General features: G+C 46.3%; 1 protein-coding gene across 12 annotated transcripts in view; it reads right to left on the bottom strand.

Moving 5' to 3' along the window:
- The window catches only part of MAPK8IP3 (mitogen-activated protein kinase 8 interacting protein 3), an 892,115-nt gene that overhangs the window by 562,220 nt on the left and 303,495 nt on the right, over positions 1 to 26,400 (bottom strand). For all 12 annotated transcript variants that reach the window (XM_069646979.1, XM_069646985.1, XM_069646981.1 and 9 more), the window contains exon 3: positions 20,142 to 20,212. In XM_069646979.1, the coding sequence (XP_069503080.1) occupies positions 20,142 to 20,212 (71 nt within the window). The remainder of the gene's footprint in view (positions 1 to 20,141; positions 20,213 to 26,400) is intronic.

The raw sequence follows: 26,400 nt of genomic DNA, 5'->3' as shown, positions 1-26,400 counted from the left end.
GACCCGGAAGTAACATCATCGCGTCGGAATGGAAAATGAGCCGGTGGCCATCTTCCATTGCAATCCTCCCAAACCACCAGTTGTGTTCAGGAGAGACCAGTCCCAATCCCTTCACCATGTCAAAGGCTACAAGGAAAACAAAGCCCAGCCTGCGGAAAAAGCGTTTTTCAGATGATGAACTGAACATGCTGGCGGACACCCTTGCCGCCCATGCAGAGGAGATCAACCTGCAGAACCTGAAAAGGGAGGTGCAGCAGTGCAAAAAGGAGATCTGGGAGGAGGTAGCCCGCAAGGTGTTGGCAGTCGGCACCACTCCACAGACAGCGAAAGACTGCAAAAAGATGTGGGATGACCTCCACCTCAGGGTACGGAATATCCTGGCCAGCAATAGGAGGGAGGCCATGGCCACAGGCGGGTGTCCCCACTCACCTGACAAACTGACACGCTGGGAGGAGACGTGCAGCACGTTTATACAGATGGAGTCGATCGAGGGCTTCGGGGAGATGGAGACGGGTGCAGCAACATCTGGCGATGGAGGTGAGTGACCCTGCAGATCCCAGTGGGGGAAACCTTGACGTAGCACAAGTGATGTCGAAGAGAGTCTAGGCAAGGCAATGCATGTCCCAACACACATAGACATATCCTTGTTCAGATGGAAGCCCAAACCCTGCCACACTGAAATGCATGCTGAGAGCCGATCCCATTACCAACACACAGCCAACACACACGGACCCTGCCCATGTAATACATCACACAAACCCCAACACAACGGCATACCACCTGCCATGCAGTAAATGCCAAAATGCCCCCTTCATACTACCCTGTGTGACACACCTGTAAGATATGAATGCATGATAAATGAAATACTCCACAGCACCATATGATGGATCTTGCATGTAACACCATCACTGATGCCCTGCATCTCTTCTACCCCACCCCCCCCAGGCACCAATGGAGAAGATGCCAGTGAGGAACCAACCACAAGGGCATCCACGTCCCGGCCGAAGACAGCCACCGACAAATCCATCTCCAGGGCAGCCTCGCAGCCCACACCAACACCCAGGGCGAGTGGCCAGGCCATGGCCACACATGAGGGCCCCACATCAACGCCTGACACCGTGGACACAGAGCTGGCTACACCAGTGGAAGGCAAGGCTGTTGCCCCACTGAGCAACATAGATACTGCATTGGAGGAGTTTGTGGACCAGGATGGACAGACCCATGTGCCATGTCCACACTCCCCAAGCCCCGTGTCCACCCCCCAACCCCACACTCAGCCCTCACCCACCTGCAGCAGTGCAGATCCCTTGCTGCACGATTCAGACCTGAGTAGCCTCCCCGAGGACAGCAATGCCAATGAAGGCCCGGTCGCAGCACCCTCGACCACTGCTGCTCCCACCACCAACCTTGTGGCACGCCTAGCGAGGGTGGAGGCTCGACAGGACTCTATGTTGGACCTTCTCCGACAATATGTCGTGGATGGGGAGGACACGAGGCGTGAGCTTGCCCAGGCTATAGCGGCGACCACAGACGCCATAGCCGCGAACACAGTCGCTGTCAATGCCTCTGCATTGATGATGCGAGACAGTCTGGGGGCCGTCACGCAGGACCTCACCTCCATCCTGCTGCACATGCAGCAGCCACAACCCGCACCAGCCGGGTAAATCACCACGGCTTCCACCCCATCCACCAGACCCACTTCCTCTGCGCCCACTTCCTCTGCACCCTCCAGCCCTGTGCGTCTAACAAGACGGAGTGCCAGGCACTCAGAAATGCAGCCTCCGGACATCAGGAAGTCCAGGAAATAGTGTGGGACAACTATGGGAGTGGGTCAGATGGTGTCTGCGGGATATGGGTGTATTAGGGGGAGTTCACTGAGGGGTTTTGGGAGTTCACTAGGAGGTGGGGGGGTTGCACTTTCTGCAGTTGATATCAATACACCGGTTGTGTTAAAAAACATTCAATGCCTGGACATTGTTCATTTTGTGTGTATCCATTTAATTTATGACGGTGTACAGTGCCCAACTCACCACATTCCCTGTGTGCATGTCCACATGGACACAGTGTACAATGTGTCACTGACACATATCTATCAACGTCCCTGTGGGTCAGAAGTATTCATCAATCAGTGACTGGCGTACTGCACGGCCATCCTGTGCATCAGGTACTGGCAGGGGTGCTGCTTCTCCTCCGTCTTCATCCTCATCATCCTCACCCGGTGCATGCATGTCAATGTCAGGTGGCAGTGGTAAATTTCTCCGGACGCACATGTAGTGCAGCATGACACAGACCATGGTGATCTTTGCCACGTTCTCAGGCGCATAAAGGAGTGCTCCACCAGACCTGCTTAGGCAGCGGAACCGTGCTTTCAACAGGCCGAAGGTCTGCTCAATCACAACACGGGTACGGGTATGTACCCGATTGTACATGGCTGTTCTGCGGGTTCCGCACAGGGGTAAGTAGCCACGGCTTCAAGGGATATCCTCCATCACCTGGAAGCGAATACAAATAGGTCTATGTGAGTCATTCTGAGCTGCCACCTTCAGGATTCACAGCTATTTGCTGTAGACCTGCCCATGTCCCTGTACGTATGCACAAATATTGTTTAGATGCATTCTATACTGCAATATGATGTGGTAGTCTGGATGGCGTTGTACAGATGTTGCAGGGTGAATTCTTGAATGCTGATGCAGATGTACTTTGGTTGTAGGACGATGTTTTGCCTCCCATTTTTGCTGTGTATACTACACTGTGCATGGTCAGACTAGCCTAGCCACATTGGCACAGTTGCAATCATGTTTAGTCATGCATTGCTTGACATACCCATGGTGGCCAGGTTGTGCGTCTTACATGTCATTGATGTACGTAATTGGTCCAATGTGTGCCAGTGATGTGTTATGTTGGGGTTGGGAGGTTCAGGTCAGGAGTGTTTAGCTCTGCGTGCATTCTCCACTCACCGTCCATTCCCACCCAGGTGGAGTATGCACCCCCCCCATTCCCACCTAGGTGGAGTATGCATCCCCCCACCATTCCCACCCAGGTGGAGTATGCATCCCAACATATCACTACCCCGATGCACTGTTATGGGCCAGTCAGGCAACTCACCAAGCAGCCAGGCACGTCGTCCAGCATGTCGCTCCATGTGACGGGGTAGCGTGGAGTTCCGCAGCACCATGGCATCATGTGATGATTCGGGAAATCGGGCGCAGCAATGTGTGATGATCTTGCTGGGGTCACATACCATCTGCACATTGATGGAGTGGTATTGCTTGCGATTGCGGTACACCGCCTCTACGGCATGGGGGACTACCAATTCTACATGGGTGCAGTCCAGGGCACCAACACAATTGGGCATGCCTGCCAGTGCATGGAAGCCTACTTTGGTGTCGGCTATCTCCTGGGCAGTCCGTGGTAGGGATATGTGGGTGCTAGCGTGCTTCAGGAGGGCATCCAGCACTTAGTTCAGCATGCGTGAAAATAGTGGTTGTGAAATGGCATGCAGCTGCCCCACTGTGTGCTAGTAGGTGCCTGTGGCCAGGAAGTGGAGCACAGACACCACCTTTAGTAGCGGGGGGATGGCAGTGCGCATTTCTACGAGGCTGACGATGTTGTTGTGTATCATGTCCACTATGGTGGTGATGGTGTCCCGGTCCAACCGGTACAGGGTGTGGATCTGCTCTGAGGTTAGATTGAATGGACTGGGTCTGATGCGAGGGATTGGTGGCTGCCTACGAGGTACTACTGGCTCCACTGGTGGTAATTGCTGGGTCCATCTAACCCTCCTTCTCCTCCTGCATCTCCTCTGTGCTGCCTGTTGTTGCTGCTGTAGTTGCTGGTGTTGCTGTAGTTGTAGCAGTATAGGCATGTCCTCCAGCCCCATGATTGCAACAGCTAGTGGTATCATTTTGGTGTAGGAAGGGATGTGGTGTGTGGGTGTACTCCTTTTATACTGGGCCAGGCTCCATTGACTCCACCTGTGGTGATTGTGTGCACCTGTGGCAGTTGGCATGATTGCAGATTGCTGTTTATGGGTGGTCCGCGATGCCTGTATGGCCGCCATCGTGCAGGCCCTAATTACCGCCTTCGGGATGCCGGTAATTGCATGCCCGGGTGGATTGTGATGTCCTCCTATTACCGGCATCCCGGTATTTACCCCATGAAGGGGCGCGTGTACGCGCGCATGCCGGTATGAGGGGGCATGGAACGGGCGGTGGCGGTATTGGCGGGTTGTCGGGTCGTAATGCCCCAGACCCGTTAATGATGCCGGTATTACCATTCCGCCTTCCTTTTTTCATTACCTCCATTCACGTAAGGAAGGCCTTTGTCTTTACAAGGGATTTCAGTGCTTGCAAGTCCTCGAGCTCCTCGCTTGCAATAGTCCTACTTTAGAATGTTCAGGGCTTCTCTTGTGACTTCAGCGAGCAGCCTTTTGTCATCCGAGTTGTTTTTTAGCTGTTCTTTTACCAAGTTAGTTGATGTTTTGGTTTTTTGACTGTCCTTGTTAGCTTGCAGTTTCATTTCTTTCAGTTCCATTTCATTGTTGAGCATTTTAGAGTTCATGAGGGCGATTAAGGTGTTCTGATCTTTATAATTGTCGTTGAAGTACTCATACATTTTGATGAAGGTAGCTACTGCAATGGTCATTGATGATGTGATATTCGGCCTTAGTTTGTTGAGCACCTTCTCGGCCATCTCCTGTATTTCGTTATTTACAATGAACTGCTTTGATTTTGGTTTTCTCTCAGGTATGGTTCTTCTCACTTTTGAATATTCCCTTTCTACAAACGATGAATCCGAAGATGACTCATCCGTCGACGAGGCTAGGTCTGGTGGTTCAGTCATCCCAATACCTTTCAGTCCCGAGTCCATAGGCGGGCTTGAGTTCCTGCGAGGTTCATTATCGGCTGTGGATCTTTTTTGAGAAGAAAGTATTGATGGTAAGGGTCTAGAATCAACAGGTCTTCGTTTCTGCGGTTGCTTGCGCTCAAAATGCTTGCCCCTGTGGTCTTTTCCAGCGGTAGCTGAACTAGTGCTACCAGCGTACAAATGTTCATCATTGAGCACAAAATTCCACTACTCAGAGTCTCCTAAATTCTTCACACTCATGTTATTGTTTATGATTTTTGCGTCGAGTGTGGTCAGATCTTTGAGAAGTCGGTCAGCGACTGCAAGCGAATTGCACTGTTTTTTGGGGGTCACAATTATGTTTTCGCAAAAGGACTCTGAATATGTTTCCGTCTCCTGTTATCTCAATGATTGAGTTTCAGCAAGTTGTTTCAAAGACGTCCTTGGGAGCCACATGAATTGGTTGCCAAGGGTGGCCGGACCCAGCAGGTTTCCCCAGCTCAAGCTGGGAACTTTTATCATGAAACAACCAGTCCTCTGCGAGCACCTCAACGCTTTCCACAGTGAGCGGATTATTGTTTCACTAATGGTTACAAACAAGATTTTGAGCGGAAACTGCTACCGAGCTGGATTCCTTCAATTTTTGGGGCAAGACAGAGTTTGCCATCATTCTTGTTGTGCTAGTGCACATTTCGTCGCTGCACCCCATCAAAGTGTCCACGCTTCCATTATAGTGTGGCCAGCTACTTTGTTCCACTATTTGCAATGCCAGAACGTGCAGCAAGGGGCTGCCTCCCGTGTCTAGCACAGGGCTTAAAGCTGGCACCTGGCTTGATTCGAGGGCCTTGCCACGGCCGTCAGAGCCTTTAGTGGGCTGTCATGAGGATGATTTGGCTGTGGGGGTTTGGGCTGTAACAGTTTGGGTCCGGCTGAGGACGTGAAGCCATTAATTCTTCTGTGGTTCTCATGAACCGACACGCCCCCCTGATCTCTCCTTGTACAGTCACAGATTGCTTGCGCTCATGCTCGACAACCGGCGCGAGGTCAGTGTCCGTTCAGGGGGTGTACAAGCAGAGGGGTCAGATTGCAGTGGCTTTTGTGTGCTGTTAATTCTGATGGTGCTTTTGCATATGGATCTCCCCCCGTGGCAGCAAATGTTTGTTCTTTCCACCGGCCCGCCAACCTTAGTGGCCTCACGCATGCCCCCACACAAGCCAGCACTTACTTGAGTTTGTTCGTATACCTTTCCAACTTCCCTCAAGTCCTGCAGAGCCAGGTGAGACAGAGCAGAGTTGCATCGTCGCAGCTGTAACCTGGTTTTTGGGGGTGGGGGCATGATCGTGAGACTTGCAGCGGGTAAGGTTTTGAAAGCCGTAGTAGTGGTAGCTGAGTCCTTCATAGAGTTGCTAGTTAAGGTCCTGGGTCCTACCAGGAACACCAAGAACACTCTGATGCACTCCGCGACGCTCTGCTAATCCAGCTCCTCCAGCAGAAAACAGGGAAAAAACACTTGAAGCAGCAAGCAACAGCAGATAGATCCGATCACCAAGAACACTCAACGTGCTCTGCGTCCGGGTGCAAGGTTTTCACTAGAAGGCTCCTTCTCCCAGCAGCAAACAGGCAAAAAACACTCAAAGCAGCAAGTAACAGCAGATAGATCCGATTACCAAGAACACTCCGACGCACATCCTGACATATCATTTTCTGAACACTTATTTCTTTTTTGTAACATTGTTTCCCACACTATTTGTATTTAGAGGTAAGGATTGACAATAGGTTTATTATTATAGGCCCTTTTATTTTGACAAGACAGTACTAGGACTGCGTTATTATTATTTGATGGTCGTAGCTTGCTCCCATCTGTAGATTTAGGATTAGATAGGCTTTTTTCAAAACCTTTTTTAAGTATAATAAACACCCTTGAACTGTGGTCACTTGTGTCTGTCTTGCTGTTGATACCATGCCTTCCTTACATAGTCCAGCTGTGAAAAGCTCTTATAGCGATGGGAACAAGTATATAACTTGGATATAACGGTTTTGGTAGCCTTACATGAGTGTTTGTTTCTGTTAGAGTGTCTGAAAGTGCAGTCTCCTGAAGAGGGTTCCTTGGCAAAGAGACTGATACAGAGGGAGCCTTTGTATATGTCTATGTTCCTGCCCTGTGGCCCAGCAGGCCTCCAAACTGTTCATTTCCCAAGTCAGGCAAAGTTGTACTCTATGTAAATAAACATGTGTTGTGAACCCCAGATTTCCGACTTCTGATGTTCGGTACCTCCTCCTTTGAGACAGCAATGCACAGAGGAAGGCCAACAGATAAAAATGAAAATGAGGTACCACTGTTGTAAAATGACTAATCCCTATTCAAAAACTCTTCTCTATCTGTATAAGATATATGTAGTACGTTATGTAAAGACTTCTCATAACCCTACGTTGTATGACACCGAGTTTTCTTTATTATCTGCCTCATCATGAGTTTGGCGATAACTCTTATATGCGGCGGTAACGCTATTACTGCTGCATTTAAGCGTCCGCCAAATCATGGGTTTGGCAGGAATTACCCCCAGCTCCAAGCTGGGGGTAAATCTGCCGCGAATTTGCAGATTATCGGCGCTATTACTGCGTGCTAATACCGCCGGCGGTAGTAGTGAAGAAAATTCCCCATTGGGTCCAGTGGGGAATGGGGAATTCCCGAATGGGCCCAATGGGAAATTACTGTTCCACCAAACCCGTGATCCAGCGCTAATATCGGGGGGGGTTGGCGGTAACGCTAAAAGCCCCGGCGGTAACGCCAGGATACCGCCCAACTCGTGATGTGGCCCTATATGTCTGAGTTATAAATAAAACCTTTTTGAAATAAACGGTCAGACAGCCATCATATGGAAAGCGTTTCCCTTTGTTACAGAAGACTTTCCCTTCGTTACAGAAGACTAAGGAAGTTTGCCTCTCTTGGGAGATAGGGTGTTGGCATATCAACTCCATAGTTGAGATTCAGAAATACTGGCCAAAGGAGTGGAAACAGTTCTGATAAACCTCCTGCACAGACAAGAGGGAGGGGACAGTTTACCATTTCCTCTTAGAGACGTCTCCCGTAGGTAGCCAGACCTTCAAGATTCTCCAGACAGCTACTTTCCTTTCATGCCAGCGTTGACATGTTATTTTAAATTAAGCTGGACAATTTGTTACTCACCGAGCCGGAAGGCGTGCATGACCCCAACCTGAATCGAGATGTAGGATGAGCTGTAGACGTCTCCGAAAACCCAATTCCCCTGATTTCAAGAATCAGGCTTTCTCTTCGAGAGGGGCTCTTTTTCACGATGTACCACTCTACCACTCTGCTATTTATGTAAGAACAGACAGAGTAATCTATAATGCAAAAGAGCGGGATTGAACGCACTGCCTGAGTATTATGCCTAACTTGTTTCTTTTTAATTAATTCTATTAAACCCAATAGAACTGCCGGTACCTGAGATAGTGTATGTGAGTAGACCTGAGAGGGAATCATGGACCAGTTGCGATGAGGAATACCAAAATCCAAATGGTTGATGAAAACAACAGGAAAAAAATAATAAAATGGGTAAGTTAGTATTGGGAGGACAACCCGAACGGCACGAGGGACGCACTAGGTCCGGGTTGGTGCATGTCCTGGAAAGCATTCGTAAATGCACTTCAGTAGAAAAAACAAACAGTCTCTCAGTATGCGAATACAGTTAATCAGATAGTTGGAGCAAAGGCAGTCCTTGATAAGCAGCACTGGTAGGAATGGTCTTATTCCAAATAGATGATTCAGATAGAACAGGAAGAAAGGACCAAGCAGCGTAGCGCTGAAGCTGATCTCAGCAGATCTTGATCGAAGAGCCGGAACTCAGATGGAAAGCAAAGACGTTCGTGCAAGCGTAAGATGAATGAGAACTGAAGTTCAGTTTTGAGTGGAAGTGAAGAGCCGCAGAGCCCGTAGAACTGAAAGTTGAGTGGGGAGGCTCCTGCGGTTTAACGGTAGTAAAATAAAACTACTGTGACAACAAATCCTTAGGGTAATCCAGATAAGCAGAAACAGAGTACAAAGCCGAGGTCTGGTAACGAGAGTTCAGAGTCAAAGGTTCACGGAGGGAAATTCAAGGAAGACAAACAGTGCCGTAGGCGGGGCTACAAAAAGGCACGTAGTAACTAACAATTAGCAGCAACGAAGTTCCCGCGGCTGAAGGCTTTAAGGAACAAGGCGTGGCTTCCGTGTAAGTGACGCACGTCCGATCAGCTGATTAGCACGTTTACGTGACCTGAACAGTTTCCAAGGCAACTTGTAACGATGCCAAAGCGGATTCCATGGTCGGGAAGTTCTTCGTAAGTAAACTCTTTGCTGCCGTAGTGTAACACAATTTTATACATTTTAAATTGGTAACATATCAAAAATATGCAATATAAGTATAGATCAGAAAACTGTAGGCAATATCAGGATCTTCCCCAACAAATTAATTGAAATGTGGATAGATTATTACATATCATTGATTCAAAATATTAACATCAATATCCTCTATAATCTCTATAATTACAATATCTATAATGAACACATGATCCCAGATCTAAAGTGCAGCCGTGCTAAAGTGCCAATGCTACTCACAAATAACTATAAGACTGGCTCACATTTTTTCTTCCTTCCCCTTCCACCTGGATCTTATTGCTTCCCTTTATCCTTAAATACCCCTTGCTATGTCGATTTCTTTGATAAAAACCATTCTTCCAATTTCATAATCTTTCACCTATTACTATAGTTTCTGATGAGTCCCAGTGAGTGATGATGAAAAAACGAATGCAATTGTAAAAATTAACAACCACCCATGCATCTGTTTTAAGTAGGTCTTGCCAGCACCCGTAATACTTTATATCAGCTTGCTGTTCTTCCATCTTTAAAATGTGCTTATTAGCTGAAAGATATCCAAAATGGATACAGTTTAGGGCAAGACCAGAATAGGTTTCCAGTGAATGTTTTTTTACATTACATCTTGGGCACATCTCATAAGCTATTGACCAAAATGCACTAATGTTTTGGAGGCTCAAATGCAGCATGCATATCTGAAATCCTGCATTTCTACTGGAATTGTATGAGATATTACCTGAAGCTTAAAACTTTCGCTCTGTGCCAGACTGCTCACCAATTCCTTACGAACTGTCTCTACCCCAATTACATATTATTAATGTAATCAGTAAACCTCACCAGAATAAAACGCTCATAACTCCTGTCTACAACTAAAAGATCCAGAACTTGTTTATGTTACTGTTTAACATACTACAGAGCGCTTGTAGATTTGAGAGCCAATAATTTTTTTTGCACATATGGAAGGTCCCAAAGTCCTGTTACAAAGACTGTGCATATTTTTCTGCAGCTCATTTTGCTTCTTTCACAGACTGTCACAGGCCGCCTGAAGACTCAATGCCAGAGACTACGTTCTAAGGGTCTTCATTATAAGAACAGAAAACTAAATAATTAGGTTTGACTGAGGAATGCGGGTGAAGGTTTAACAGAACTAAAACAAACTTCCTTTTAGAACTGCAAAGACTGGAGGGGGATCTGTACTTCTGCCCTCTATATGGTCGGGTAAAGGCACAGAACACCCCAGCAAGGCTCTCAACTTGGTAGCAATGGACGACAAGCCAGGCTTAAGCTTTCAGGAGGTGATGCAGGCACGTTCTTAAGTACAGCGTCTCCCCAACGCCCACACAAAGGAATGTCCACACACTATGTTAGGTGATAACACAGCTTTTTTTTAATATAAAATAAGGGTTCAGGAATATATACACATAAAATAACACTTTGTACTTAGAATACTTATTCAAAGAATGGCAAATATATACACTCTATGTAGTACCACACATTACTTAAATCCAGTAATACATGCACTAACTGCAGACAGTTTTAAATAGGCAGGTGGATTCTTAAGCGAGGTGTATCAGCATAGAACAGGGAAGAAAGCATTTAGTGGTGAACAGTGGCAGAATACTTTATTTTGGCTAGATAGATAATTCTGAGTGAGAATCCCCCCACCTGGGCAACCTGTAATGGAAAAGTTAGGAAGTAACTTATTCTGTCTTTTAAAGCCTAGTTCAATAATGTTCAATAACCTTGTGCTTGTTTTAAAAAAAGGTTCTACCACCCCAGAGTACCTGAGAGGCCACAGGGGAACAGGATCCAAGTCGACTCTAGGACCTTTGAACTCCTGAGGCTAGAAAGATGCTCTTCCTCGTCACAGTACCTTAGGTGCCTTGGCAGGCGAAGTGGCAGATTTTCTCGGTTTCACTCAGCAATTCCTTCCGAGGATGGACCCCCTTGGAAGAAGGAGCCGCTGGGATGCTGAGTGCAAGAATAAAAAGGAACCAAAGTCTTTCTGAAGTGCAGCAGTTTTACTCTTTCCGGTGCTCTCCTTTGGTCGACGATTTCTCCAACTGTAGAAGTCCTGAGATGATGAAACTTGCTGTCGGCTCCTTAAAGGCTTGGTGGATGAAAGTAAGAGCCCTGGAACACTTCGATGACTGTGCGGCGACGGGTGCATAGGTCACTTTTGGTGTCAGGTTTTGGATTTACACGGTTATCTGAAATTCGGTTCTTCGGTACTGAAACCACAGCACAGACCTCTGGACGGCTTCTGGCGACCTAGGCTCGACCACTGGAGTCGAGCGCAGACCCTCACCAAGTCTGTACCTCTTTGTTAGCTTCTGCTGGAGGGAAACCCACCAGCGGACTTTCCTCTGCACCCAACGACTCTGGGCTCTCTCTGGTGGGAAAGAGTGGTCTGTGATGAGGGCAAGGATGTTGTTTGAAATGTTCTTAGACAGTTTGGAACTTTCGCAGATCCGGGTGTCCAGCAGCACTATGCCAGGGTACCCCCTCTTCTGGGTGGTAGATAGCAACGGCTTCCAGTGGTCACAAAACTCACCTTCAAACTCTGGGTGACACCAATGGACTTCTCTGACTTGAGATGTCCGGGCACTCCTCTTCAGGACATACTAGGACCCTTTCTCTGGATGGCAGGCACACAGGACTGGCTTCCAGGGCACTTTGGATGAAGAGTAGCAGGTTTGCACAATGGTCCCTCATTGCTCGGGGAGAGGTCTCTGCAACAGCAGGCTTCAAGGACAGCTTTTTCTTGCTAAGCTTCGACTTCAGCTTCTAAACAAATTGTTAAGTGAGGGGTCCTCAGATATACACATCTGTTCCCCATTCACTCTGGCTGAGCCAGGCTCAGTCAGCCAATCACGCAGAAGGGCATTCATGCGGGCAGCCAGGCCATTCACTCCACCCAGACACCCATAACAAAGAATGTACATTGGGGTAAGTACCCAGCCTTTCAGCAGACTACACTGCATTAATGTCAGTTTCAGTCAAGGCTGCCTCATTCATTATGTCAGACACACACAGAAACTAGACACCCACAACAGAGAATGTGAGTTGACTCCCAACTCCATTCACACAGGTTAAGCCTCTGGGAAGGCTCCAGTCAGTCTGACAGGAGACAGCCTCAGAGCCATATATGGTATTTACACCCAACATCCAACCAGGAGGAAGTGAACAGAGACGGGGCTCCCAGGACTTTGGGAAACTAGGTAAAAGGCAATAGAAACCAAGTGGCCACAGGGGCCATCTTGCCTTTGTTTAGGAATCCATAGATTCCTATGGCAGGGCCTGGGTATCCCACAATGGAGGATAATCAGAGCCTCTGCCAAATCAGCATGTAGCTGCTACCAGCCCTTACCCTGCTCTGTGGGCAACACAGGTGCCCAAAACACACATAAGGGGTACAAGGGTGTAACCCCAGCAATGGGTGCCATAAGGGAAGGGTATCCCATGGGTGTTCCTCACCAAAAGATAAAACGAAGAGCTGCACTGCCAGAGGTCCAGGCTGGACCTCAGTGGCAGAAAACATAAGGAAAACACACACAGAGAATTGGTAGGACGAGGACTGGGAGGCCCTGACCCTCCATAAGGCATTTCCAGCATCACAAGGACCATACATGGTACTCGGGGCATGCCAATCCAATCATCTAGCCTGACACATGAGACTTCATCACATATGCCCCACCACCTTTATATGACGCCCCTCCTCCTCTGATAGGGTTTTGTTTATACATAAAGACACTTTTAGGGGCTCAGAAATAAAACCCAGAGCCGATCCCCAGTAGACCAGTCTCTTCCCTATCAGGCAACTAGGTTGTCCCTTTTATGTTGTTGTCTGACTTGATGGGGCGCAGGGAATGGGGAATTTTTGGGTGGTTGCTTGATCCATGTCTCCATGCTTGGTCTATCTAGTTTGGACATTTCTTAGATCTGTCGCCAGAAATAGTTCTTCGGGCAAACTAGGCATCACTGCAGCTCCTACTTGTATCTGTTTGCCATGCAATTGAACTTGCACACAGGCCTTGGTGTAGGTCTCTGTGATAGAGAACCTGTAGCAGCGGACAGGTTCTCGAGAAATGATAAAGACCAAAATGGTACAAAGGGGCAGACCTCACACATCACAGCAGGCGAAATGATTGATACAGTAACGACACGGACTACAACTCCCAGAAGGCCTCAACAGATGCATTTTTTAAATAAAAGCCAACAACGGGGAAAATAAAACAGGGAAAGAAGGAGGGAATCCACATTTCCATATATGAATAGACTCTCCCAGTTAAGGGTGAAAACTAACGCTGATTCAGAGTGTGTGAAGCAGGAAGGAGGGGAATTAGCATCGGCTGTACTATGCCCAGAGGCAGCACCTGTGATTAATTGCTGGGGAGGAGGAGGAGTGGCCCAAGGGTTTAAAGCTGCACTAAACACCTCAACGTGTGTATCATTTTGCAGGAGTGGAAGGCGACGGCCGGCGTGGATTCCGAGTGGGAAGAGACCAACTCACAACACCGGTGGGCTTATTAGAGGAAGAAGGGCACTCCGCAGGACGAACCCTTATCGAGACAGCAGGCAACACTATGCACAGAGCAGAGCACAGTCAACAGGAGAGGGACTGCTCACAAGGTGATAAAAATACTGGAGTTTGAGTTTTTCCTTTCACTTCAAGGACGGCAAGAAGATTGGAGGAACTCTATATGATGAAACTCTTTCTAACGGGGTGCTCAGTTGAGTGTGTGAAGGAAAACGCTCAGCACGGCACGAACAAAGTTTTCTTAGAGGTACACCTGAACCTATGATTACGGTCACTTTTTAAAAAGAGATTCTGAGAAGCCTGGTTGGCACTGTTCATTTCGAATTGAGATTTTTGCATAACCTCCCTTTTTGCAACTTGAGGTAATATCAAGAAATAAATATAATTTGTCAAAATACTCTGGTGTCTCCGGCTCACTACTTAACAGTGGTGGCAGCGGTGGGATGCTGTAGAGACACGTCTACTTTGACATAATGGAAGCAGTCATCAAAGCATTGGCTGAAGGCCAACAGCAATTACAACAGCTGGTACAGGTTCAAGGACATCAAGCCCAAGCAGATCGACAAGCCCTGCAACAGGCTTTACAGGTACAAACAGCAGCCCAATAGCAGGGCAGGGAAGCTCTGCGAATTCTGGGAGAATCAGTAGCGGCGCACAGGACACATCCAGCCATTCCACCCACAGTGCTTCAAAAATACCAAGCAGGAGACGATCGCAGTTTCTTCTTTGTGAATTTTGAACGCATAGCCCGAGCGGCACAATGGCCCCAGGACAGATGGTCTTTCTTTTTGGCGCCCCTGCTCACGGGAGTAATGCAAGGGGCATATCAGGCGGCCAATCCGAACGGGGATACCCCATATGTGGACATCAAGAAGTCAATACTGGAGAGGCTAGGGATGAATGAGGAATCCGATAGGCTCCAGTTTAGGGAAACCAGACTAAAACCTGGCGAGAGCCCAAAACAGTTGTTTTACCGAATACTAGATCTAACGGAGAAATGGTTGCAAACCAATACCGCCACAATCGGGCAAATCAAGGAGAAGATAATGCTCGAACAATTTATTGAAGCACTGCCAGGTCCTATCCAACGGTGGGTTAGGCAACATCACCGTTTGAAATTGTCCGAAGCCATAGACGTGGCCACAGCTTACCAAAAAGCTGGAATTCCTCGCAGTGTGGCAGCACCAACAGCAAAGCATTACTATGATCTTCCCGCCTTACGCAGTAACCACCGGGGAAGTGCACCTGAGCCACGAGTCAGACAGGAACCTAAGGCAACCAACGGAACCAACCCAACAAAAGGTCAGGCACCTCAATGCTTTGAATGCAGGGAATTGGGTCACATCGCCAGGTTCTGTGCAAAGAGAAACAAAACCGAACCCATGGAAATAGGCACCTTACAACCGCAGGGGAACAGAAGAAGACTTTCCTATGTGATAGAAGTTACGGTGGATGGTCATCCTCAACAAGCCATGATGGATAGTGGAAGCCGGCAGACAGCCATACAACCCCATGTGAGTGAACAAGATCCAGGACAGGTGAGAACTATTGACATTAAATGTGTACATGGGGACGTTAAAGGGTATCCCACAAAAGACGTTGTGTTAGGGTTACAGGGAGAAGAAATACCCGTTAAAATGGCTATTATACCCTCTCTACCCGCACCCGTACTAATAGGGACAGACATTCCCGAATTTGATAAATGGTTAAAAGAAGCTCCCTTTTCACAAACCGAGATAAGAGGGAGGAATCCAAGGGGAAAACTCACCAAGAAACAGAAAAAAGAAAATAACCATGATGGGCATCCGGGAAGAGATATTGCTGTATTGGATTGGAGGGTTGACGAACATCTGCCATCCTTCAGGACCGAAGTTGGTCTTGACGAGACTCTAAAGCGAGCTTGCGAACAAGCTTTAACCATAAAAGACTCACCAGTTACCACTCCCTATTTCAAAGAAAAACAAGGGCTGTATTACAGAGTGACCCGAGGAACAGACAACCAAGAGAAGGAGCAACTGTTGGTTCCTCAGTCATATAGGAAAACCTTGATCCAACTGGCACACGATCATACTACATGGGGTCACTTAGCTGAAAATATGACAGGAAAGAGGGTGTTACAGAATTTCTACTGGCCTGGGATTTATGCTGAAATAGCTAAATATTGCCAAGAATGTGTCATATGTCAGAAAACGAGCAATCATATCCCAGCTCGGGTACCCCTACAAAGAATGCCTTTGATCAAGGAGCCTTTTCAAAGGATAGGTATGGACATAGTCGGTCCGTTAGCACCCTTCACTAGAGGATTTCGGTTCCTCCTGGTCATAGTGGACTACGCCACCAGATATCCCGAGGCTTTTCCTCCAAGAGGTATCTCTGCCAGACAAGTGTCTGATGTACTATTACCATTCTTTGCTAGAGTGGGAATACCCCTTGAGATCGTGACAGACCAAGGGAGTAATTTCATGTCGGTAGTAATGAAAGAGGTGTGCAAAACCCTGGGTATACACCACTTGAGAACCTCAGTGTATCACCCCCAGACAGATGGGTTAGTGGAGAGGTACAACAAGACTATCAAACAGATGATAAAAAGAGCTACCAGCCCTACCGGTTTGGGATGGGATCGGGTATTGCCATGGGTTTTAATGATACTCAGAGATACCCCTCAGTCCTCTACAGGTTACTCCCCTTTCGAGCTGTTATTTGGAAGACAACCTAAATCGGTGTTACAGATCCTAAAAGATAAGTGGGAGCAACAAGAAGAAACATCCCTCACCGAATATGTTCAGGACCTAAGAGAACAGCTGGGAAAACTGAGGGAATTTGCTCATGAAAACTTGGGTAGAGCACAAGAAAAACAAGAGAAGTACTATGATCAGGGAAGCAGACCTAGATCCCTGAAGATAGGGGACAAGGTCCTGGTGCTACTACCGACCCACACAAACAAAATGCTAGCTCAATGGCACGGGCCGTATCAGATAACAAAAATCTTAGGACCCGTGAATTATGAGGTGGAACAACCAGAACGTAAAAACAAGTATCAGAATTATCATATCAATTTACTCAAGTCGTGGAAGGAAGGAACCCAAAGTGTGCTTTGTTCAACCTTATCAGACACGTCTGTCCCGGAACAATTAATTCCAAAACATCCTTGTGGTATACGAGAAGTGCAGTTGGGGGATCAACTAAGTGAGTCCCAAAAAGCAGAGCTGTTCTCGACTCTAAACCCGATATCCGAGACCTTTTCTAGCATACCAGGGCGGACCCATTTGGCTATGCATTCAATACCTACAGAGAAGGGAAAAACAGTACGCCTCAGACCATACCGGATTCCGGAAGCAAAAAGGGGAGAGATTGCCAAGGAGAAAGAGAACATGTTAGAATTAGGAACCATTGTGCCTTCAAAAAGCGTCTGGTGTTCCCCTATAATATTAGTTCCTAAACCGGATGGCACCACCCGGTTCTGCATGGACTTTAGGCAACTAAATGCTATTTCCCGATATGAGGCGTATCCGATGCCCCGAATTGATGAGCTCATAGAAAAACTAGGTTCAGCCACATACCTAAGCACACTGGATTTAACAAAAGGATATTGGCAGATTCCACTCAACCCAGTCGACCAAGAGAAAACCGCATTTGCCACACCACAGGGTCTGTTCCAATTTACAGTTTTGCCTTTTGGGCTACATGGGGCCCCAGCAACCTTCCAAACCCTAATGGACAAAATACTGAGGCCTCATGATCAGTATGCAGCTGCATACTTAGACGATATTGTAATATTCAGCAAAACATGGAAAGAACATTTGGCACATTTAACCCAAGTAATAATGGCCTTGAAAGAAGCCGGGTTACACATTAACCCGAAAAAAATCGAAATTGGCAGCCAATACCACAAAATATCTGGGGTATGAAGTAGGGGGCGGAATGATAACCCCACTGTTAGATAAAATCCAATCCTTGCAAAAGCTAAAAATGCCTGAAACCCGAAAAGAAATTAGAGCCTTCCTAGGATTTGTAGGGTACTACCAGAGATTCCTGCCTCATTTTTCTACAATAGCAGCCCCGCTTACAGATTTATTAAAAACAAATAGACCCCTACATATATCTCATGAAGCAAAACAGGCATTCCAGACATTAATACAAATGGTTTCCTCCAAACCAGTTATCCATTGTCCGGATTTCGGCCAAGAGTTTTACTTACAAACTGATGCCTCTGGATGTGGTCTAGGAGCGGTACTCTCACAGGGTACCGAACAAAACCTGTGTCCCATTGCATTCATCAGTAGGAAGCTCCTTCCACACGAGCTTCCGTATTCAACTCTTGAAAAAGAATGCCTGGCCATTAAATGGGCAGTAGAGTCCCTCAGATACTACCTGTTGGGGAGGAGGTTTACCATCTTCACAGATCACGCACCACTGAAATGGTTGGCAACACAAAAAGACTCCAATCATAGAGTACTACGGTGGTTCTTGACTCTACAACCATATCACTTCATAACAGTTCACAAACCTGGAAGGTATCAATGTGTGGCGGACTATTTATCCAGAGCAATGGACATGCCCGAACGGCATGGGTCTTCGGGGGGAGTATGTGATCGAGAACCTGTAGCAGCGGACAGGTTATCGAGAAATGATAAAGACCAAAACGGTACAAAGGGGCAGACCTCACACATCACAGCAGGTGAAATGATTGATACAGTAACGACAGGGACTACAACTCCCAGAAGGCCTCAACAGATGCATTTTTTAAATAAAAGCCAACAACGGGGAAAAGAAAACAGGGAAAGAAGGAGGGAATCCACATTTCCATATATGAATAGACTCTCCCAGTTAAGGGTGAAAACTAACGCTGATTCAGAGTGTGTGAAGCAGGAAGGAGGGGAATTAGCATCGGCTGTACTACGCCCAGAGGCAGCACCTGTGATTAATTGCTGGGGAGGAGGAGGAGTGGCCCAAGGGTTTAAAGCTGCACTAAACACCTCAACGTGTGTCTCATTTTGCAGGAGTGGAAGGCGACGGCCGGCGTGGATTCCGAGTGGGAAGAGACCAGCTCACAACACCGGTGGGCTTATTAGAGGAAGAAGGGCACTCCGCAGGACGAACCCTTATCGAGACGGCAGGCAACACTATGCACAGAGCAGAGCACAGTCAACAGGAGAGGGACTGCTCACAAGGTGATAAAAATACTGGAGTTTGAGTTTTTCCTTTCACTTCTAGGACGGCAAGAAGATTGGAGGAACTCTATATGATGAAACTCTTTCTAACGGGGTGCTCGGTCGAGTGTGTGATGGAAAACGCTCAGCACGGCACAAACGAAGTTTTCTTAGAGGTACACCGGAACCTATGATTACGGTCACGTTTTAAAAAGAGATTCTGAGAAGCCTGGTTGGCACTGTTCATTTCGAATTGAGATTTTTGCATAACCTCCCTTTTTGCAACTTGAAGTAATATCAAGAAATAAATATCATTTGTCAAAATACTCTGGTGTCTCCGGCTCACTACTTAACAGTCTCCCAATCCATATTTACGCACGTAATGGGCACCATTGATATGCCAGGAGCTGGTTGGGAAACAGAAGATCACCAGGAACCATGGTTTGACAGCTGCCCAAAAGCAAGGACTTGTTGACCATCATTCCCCAGGATTATAGTATACTTTGCCTAAGGTCCCTTAAGCAAACATTTCCCACTACTTTAGTGAGTCGTCTTCTTGGTCTTACAGTTGAAGTCACCATTCTAGGTGCACTATAGGCACAGTTTGGCAGAGGTACCCAGTACCCGTCGCTCTTCTTCGTTTTCGCTGGGGGCAGGTGTTGTCCGGTGAACACCAACTGGTCAAACGCTGGGAAAGGGTCATTAACCCATGATATAATGTCCCTTCCCGAGCTCTATATGGCTATTATCACACCCTGGGTCAGGCGCGCTATATAAATAAAATAAAACAAACATAGTACACACACACACATTGTATATCTAGCAGTGGTAAATTAGCTTTCACTATACAAGCATTCCCCGAACCCTTGCCACACATCATTTATTGAGAGCTGCACATGCAGGATAAATATTGTTTGTATGAAAGAAGAAGTCTTCTGAGGGAATGACAGGTGAAAGATGCTCAGCTAAGCTGGCAATAAATACAAAAAAAGCAACTGCACCAGTCATAGGTTTTGGCCCTAGTCAGTAGCAAGCCATAACAGCAGCAGCTTCACAACTATAAAATTTCTAAAAGTGTAACAGTCCTTTCCATGTAAATCTGAGTCAGGACAGGAAATATTGCTATAGAGATGATACACATTAATGACTCTATGTGTTCTGCTGGTTTTAGTTAAGGAGGCAAGTTCCCAGATACGGAAATATCATCTACAACCCTATATATAGTCTCAATTACCTCTGTATGACGCTGGTGGAGGGCATTGTACTCTTTCTTCATTTCTGACTCTCGTTCTTCCAATCGAGAAACTGAAAGAAAGAATTCCATTACCAAAGGAATGCATATGTGATCTTGTCAAAAGTTCAGCAGAGGACAAACGTCTACCAAAACAATGAAACAACCAACACAAAGCTGCAATAAATATCTTATTTACTATGCCGAATCTTTCATATTTGAGATACTCAACAGTCCAACCACTCTTTCACCAGGATACTTAGCGAGAAGATAAACTTCCACACTTGCAATTCTATAGCCTCCCGATACCTATAATTCTATTGGCACATGAAGAATATGGCAATATCGTCCCTGAAGCGAGGGCGGGGGGTACATACAGACATAAGAACTGGTCAGTCCAAGGAGAGCCTTGCAGGCGTCACGGCCTCGGGAGAGGTAGAAAACTGTGGAAATAATTGGAATGTGTATGAGGCCAAACCACTTTCCAGGTATTCAAAAAGGTTGACAAGGACCAAATCAAAGAAACTGTCATTTTTATTTATGTATGTATTTATTTGGCATTTGTATAGCGCTCCGAACCCCGGGGCAACTGTGCGCCGAGTAGTACAGAAGCAAAGGTATAGATGCAGAACGACAGGTGGTATGGACAATTCCACAAATAACAAGGGCCTGGTGGCTGGTTACATGAGAGCCTGCCGAGACCCCAAAGTGTTAGCGGTTACATATAACCATAAGTGCACAGTAGAGGAAGTATCTCACTGAATTATTGCCATGCTTTGAGATGTTTTCGGAAGGAACAGATGGAAGTCTCTGATCTTAGAGCTGATGGGAATGCGTTACAGTGTTTGGTTGCGACCATTGGGAAGCTGCGGCCATCAGCCTTTTTAAGTTTGAATCTGGGAACAGCTAGGAGGTTGGTGTGGACTTTCCTCGTGGGTCTAGAGGATTGTGATTTGGAAAATATATTCGAGAGGTATGGTGGGGCTGTTTTGGCTAGGCATTTATGTGTTAGTGAGAGGGTTTTAAGCACTATGCGGTCACAAACCGGCAGCCAGTGGGCTGTCCGTCTAGCCGACGAGATATGTTCTTTTTTGGGTATGTTCAAGGCTGGCCTTAGGGCATTGTTCTGAATTATTTATATTGAGATTGGTTGATCCTGAAAAGAGCGAGTTGCAGTAGTCGATTTTAGATAGAATCAGTGCTCTGGCTAGCGTGAGGCAGCTCTTGGAAGTGAGGAAGGGTCTGCAAACATTGATTAGTTTTGTCGTGTATGCTGCAGCTGAAGCGATTGCATTCACATGTTGTGTTAGTGAGAGTGATGAGTCCAGGTAGACCTCCAGAGTTTTTACCTCTTTGGAGACCGATTTACGGTTGCCCTCTATGATGAAGGATTTGTAGTCATTATGTAGTTTATCTAATCGTGATTGAGTGCCTACAAGGAGTAACTCTCTTTTCTCGTAGTTTAAGCCAATACCATGTTGGGCCATCCAGGCCTGGATGATTAGGTATATTTTATTCAAGGTATCAGTGTTGGTATTGTAGTTGCCAGAGATGGGCAGGAGGATTTGGGTGTCATCCGCGTAATTAGTATAGGAGACACCTTGCTCATCTAGTAGGTCGAAGAGGGGCTTCGTGAAGATGTTATATATTGTCGGGGAGACACAGGAGCCTTTAGGAACTCTGCAGGCGACAGGTGCTGGTGGGGCCGAAGCGGTTTTGGAGAAGGCTCATTGTTCGATTGGATAGGAAGGATTCTATCCAGGTAGTGGCTTTGGGGGAGAAGTAGACTGTTGAGGCAAGGTTTTGGCATAATATTTTATGGTCCACTAAGTCAAAGACCGCAGAGAGATCGAGAAGGAGGAGAATGGCTAGGTTACCTCTGTATACGATTTCATCCATTTGTGGAGTGCAGATTCGGTTCCGTGCCCTGGTCGGTAGCCGGATTGTCATAGGCCAAGAAGGTTGTTAGCTTCGCGATATTTTTTATTTGCAGATAAGCTGCTCTGTCTAATATTTTGAGAAGGAAGGGCACTGTCATAATGGGGCGGTAGTTAGTGAGAATATTGGGGTTTAGAGTGGGCTTCTTCAAGAGTGTGAGGACCCATGCATTTTTTAGGTTGGTGAGGATGGAGCTTGTAGCAAAGGATTTGTTAATAAGTGATGCGATAAAAGGGGCAAGCTCTTCCGCGCAGTCTTTGATGACGGTGGCTGGGCAAATGTCACCTTGCCATTTGGATGGCTTCAGGCATTTGATGATTTTGGTGACTTAGAGCGTCGAGACTGGTGGAAGTCGAAGGGAGCAAGCGAGTGTGGCAAAGGGGGGCGAGGTGTGGGCAGTGATTCTGCTTGTGACCTTTTTTTTCATCATGGGGCATGAATGGTGCATGGGGCATCAGGAACCTGAGGGCGCCTGGTTGTGGAGTTCACGTGGTTTCCGGTGCAGTGGGGGCATTGTGCTGCTTTGTAGATGAGAGCTGTGATTAGATTCCGTTATTCCGTTATTCTTTAACGTATTATAGCCCCAAATTTCAAATCCATATTGTAATATGGGGGATATTTTAGCTGTGTAGAGCAGCAGAACTGTGTGTGTCGAGTATCCAATATTTTTGCCAATGAACAGGCTTATTGTAGAGACAGCCTTCATACACTTATTTTTTGTTTCATTCCAATGATGGGTCCAATTCAGTTTCTCATCAATATACACACCCAGGTATTTATAAGTGTGGACTTATTGTAACTCTATATACAGTTACTGTGGTAGGTAATTAGGTATATAATTGTTTAGGAACGTGTATGTGTAGAGTTTATTGTGGGGTTGGATAGATGTAGGTATAAAAAGATGTATTAGGGAGTACTCTGGCGTAAGACCCTGCCAGAGGGCGTCTAGCAGATTGAACCAGCCTCTAGGGCTATCTCCTGGCCCTCCTCCACAGAGGGTGGTGCCAGGGAGGAGGTAGGGGCCTGGCCTGTCAGTTTGAACTTAAGGATCTACCTTTGAACCCCCTTATGGAGGGTGTGCTGACATGGCAGATCCCTCAGCAATAATTACGCCAGGGTAATAAATAATAGAATGGTTATAAGGTGTTTAAAGTGAGTAACGTTTAGATAATTATTGCGTTTTGTTACTATCTATATATATAAAAGTCAAAAGCTGTGTGTGGGTTTGTGGCGCAAAGCATTGTTCCTTATACAATTCCACACCATTTCACCTATTTGCACCAAATTTTGCATAGTTATCTGTTAGAACACTCCGGACATTTCTGGCTACATGATATTTGGACACCCCACCCATTTCCCAGGATTTTAGCAAAAGTCAAATTTGTTTGAGGCTTAACATAGCGTTGTACCTTATACAAATCTACACTGTTTCACCGATCTGCCCCACATTTTCCATAGATACCCGTTAGGACCCTCCAGACATTACTAGCTACATGTCATTTGGACACCCTAACCTTTCCCCAGGATTTCAGCAAAGTTAAAATTTGTTTGTGGGTTTGTGGCCTACCAACGAAGCTGTAAACCATGTTCACCAGGAAGGAAACAAAAAATGTATGAGAGGCAAATGGACCCTACAGGCAAAGGTGAAGGCAGGTAGCATTCCAGAAATGTCCACATTTTTGCTGCATCAGGTGAAATTACTTTTCGAGAGGATATTTGCGAGATGGTACATGCTGTTGAATTCGCAAACCATGTTCACCGGGAAGGGAACCAAAAAATGTTTCTAAACCAGCTTTACAATCCCGTAAACTATGTTCACTGTGAAGGGAAACAAAAATGTTTGCCACATCAGGTGAAATTACTTTTCCAGAGGATTTTTGCGAGATGGTGCCTGCCAACGAAGCCGTAAACAATGTTCACTGGGAACGGAAAGAAAAAATGTTGTTTCTCAACCGTTCCTGACACGAGAAATCCATGTTTCAAGGCCGTAGGATGCACAATTTACGAGATATATGCACTGCAATGAAACATACCACGCATGGGTAAGGCGTAACGGCGACCTACAGGATATTCATTTTTAACAATGAATGAGAGTGTTATCATGTCTGTCTACAGAACCTGTTCGGAGAACGCGTACTTTTGCTAGTACAAAATAAAAAGGGGTCCCGTTGGCATCCTTTAAAACAATTCACCTTGGTGTCTGTGTCACATTGTGAAGAGCATGTAAGAACTCAGGACGTAGCCCATCTACTGTTTAATATAAAATCATATATTGCAGGTTGCTAGTGCCCAGTCCTGTCCAGCTGGTCTCGGAGATGGGGGTGGTTACAGTGGGATCCATCCCTGGTTTGGGGTAAGGAAGGGCCAGAAAATGCAGGGGCTACATCTCATATCCCCATTTGTGTGTTGGGACCCTCATGTTCAGTCCCCAAGTTCGTACCTGCAAAAAAAAGAGTGCAGTGATTGAACAATGCAGATAGGAACTGCCTCAGAAGGGAGCAGAGAGTAGAGACTGGAACTACCACAGAAGTGGACAGAGAGAGGCCCCCGGGAACCAAAGATCAAGAATGCAGAGTGGTTCCGAGCTTGTGAAAAAAAACGGTCATTTTTTAAAGTTTGGACCACCAGAGACTCTCAAAAAGGAGGTGGAAACAGGGAATGGAAGTTAATCAGCCCATGTACAGACCCCAAAGAGAAGAGGCAGACTGTACACCAATCCGTGAGTGAGACGAATCGAGTGCAAGTAGAAGGCCTAGATAAAGCCTACTGAGAGAGCAATCAGAAGCACAACAGACCAGGGAGATGATGCACAGAGGGTGGGCCAGGATCAGACTGGAAGGAAGCAGGCTAGAGAGCAACAGGAGGAGAAGTAGTCCAAATTATCCATCACGGAGAATGCCAAAGAGCAGAGGACATGGTCAAGATCACTAGACCTGCTGGCAAATAGAACTTGAAACGTATTAATTAATTAATATTTTATAATACATTTAATACCCAAGACCAGTCTCTAAGCACAGGACCCGAATTCGAACCTGTGCTGCTCTGCAATTTCTTACTTCCAAGACAAACGTGTTACCCCGGAGATATCCTTGGGGTCCTAAATTAGCCAGAAAGACGAAACAGCAGTTGTAGCAAGACCTGTGGCGGGGTCCTGGGAGCTGTATCAAATCCTACCGCCTGCAGTGCAGGCTACTGCTCCCAGGTGTTTTATAAATAATCGCCTACATTCCATCAGTGTTTATCCTAACCAAACCCTGTTTACGGATAAAAACAGTTTGAACCGTCACCTCATGAATCATGTGGCTTGTCAATATGACACACTTCCCATGTATGTTAATGATAGCCATCGTTATTGGTAGCTGGTGAGGATCCAGTTGATATACACCTTTCCGAATTTCATTTCATTTAGGACCTTCCCCATTAAGGAGCAGCTGACATGGTGAAATGCTTTTTCAGTATCAAACATTATATCAGGATAGTGGGGGCTTCCTTTCTGCTTATTTTCTTTTAATTAAATTGTTTTAACATGGTCATAAATGGTTTTGTGTATTTGCACCATGGATAAAGCTAGACTGTTCAGAATGAACAGGATGGGACATAATATAGAAATATATAGTGCACCATATGCCTTATTGTGAGTTAGGAAGACATCATATCCCTGTGAGAAGGGTACCACTACCCTTACTTGGTGAACAGGGTCACTATAATCCTAGGTTATGAAGAAACTAGCCAGACACTGTGGCTCCTTGCTGTATTACAACTAGCAAGCTTGGTGTGGTATTCCTGTGAAGAGGAAGTGTGGCAAAGAAGTGGCTGGGCACTATACCTCTGCGATAGTATCCTGAGAATAAAAAAGGCTGGGAACTACATCTCTAAGACTGTGTTGCGTTTAGAGAACCCGAGTTCAGCATCTCCAATAGAGAGTGGCCCTTAAAACTTCATATTTTATCTAACACTGACAACATTTTGTGTATTACTGTTCCAGGGGCAAACCCTTTGTCTAGTTGTTGAATAAAACGCTCTGGGTTGTGTGGGCATGTCTACAAACCCTATTTTCTTTCTGCTTTGAAGAGCAAACTGTAAAGTCCTGGAGAGGTACCTCTTAAGGCACGAGGCACTACCTCAATTTTCAAAGGAACCAGACAACCATTTTGCCAAGTGTCCTGGTCTTTTTTTTAACCTATCCAGACACTATCAGTGTTCATATATCCCAAGAGGAATCCCCAGGTGTTTTATAAATACCCCCCTACAATTTATCAGTGTTTGTCCCAATCAGAACCTGTTTTTGAATAAAAACTGTTTGAACCTTCATTTCATGAGTCAT

The sequence above is a fragment of the Ambystoma mexicanum genome, chromosome 2q, assembly GCF_040938575.1.
Source record: "Ambystoma mexicanum isolate Mex_15411 chromosome 2q, UKY_AmexF1_1, whole genome shotgun sequence".
NCBI classification, from domain to species: Eukaryota; Metazoa; Chordata; class Amphibia; order Caudata; family Ambystomatidae; genus Ambystoma; species Ambystoma mexicanum.
Note: the sequence above shows the minus strand (reverse complement) of the source record. Positions and strands in the feature narration are given on the sequence as shown.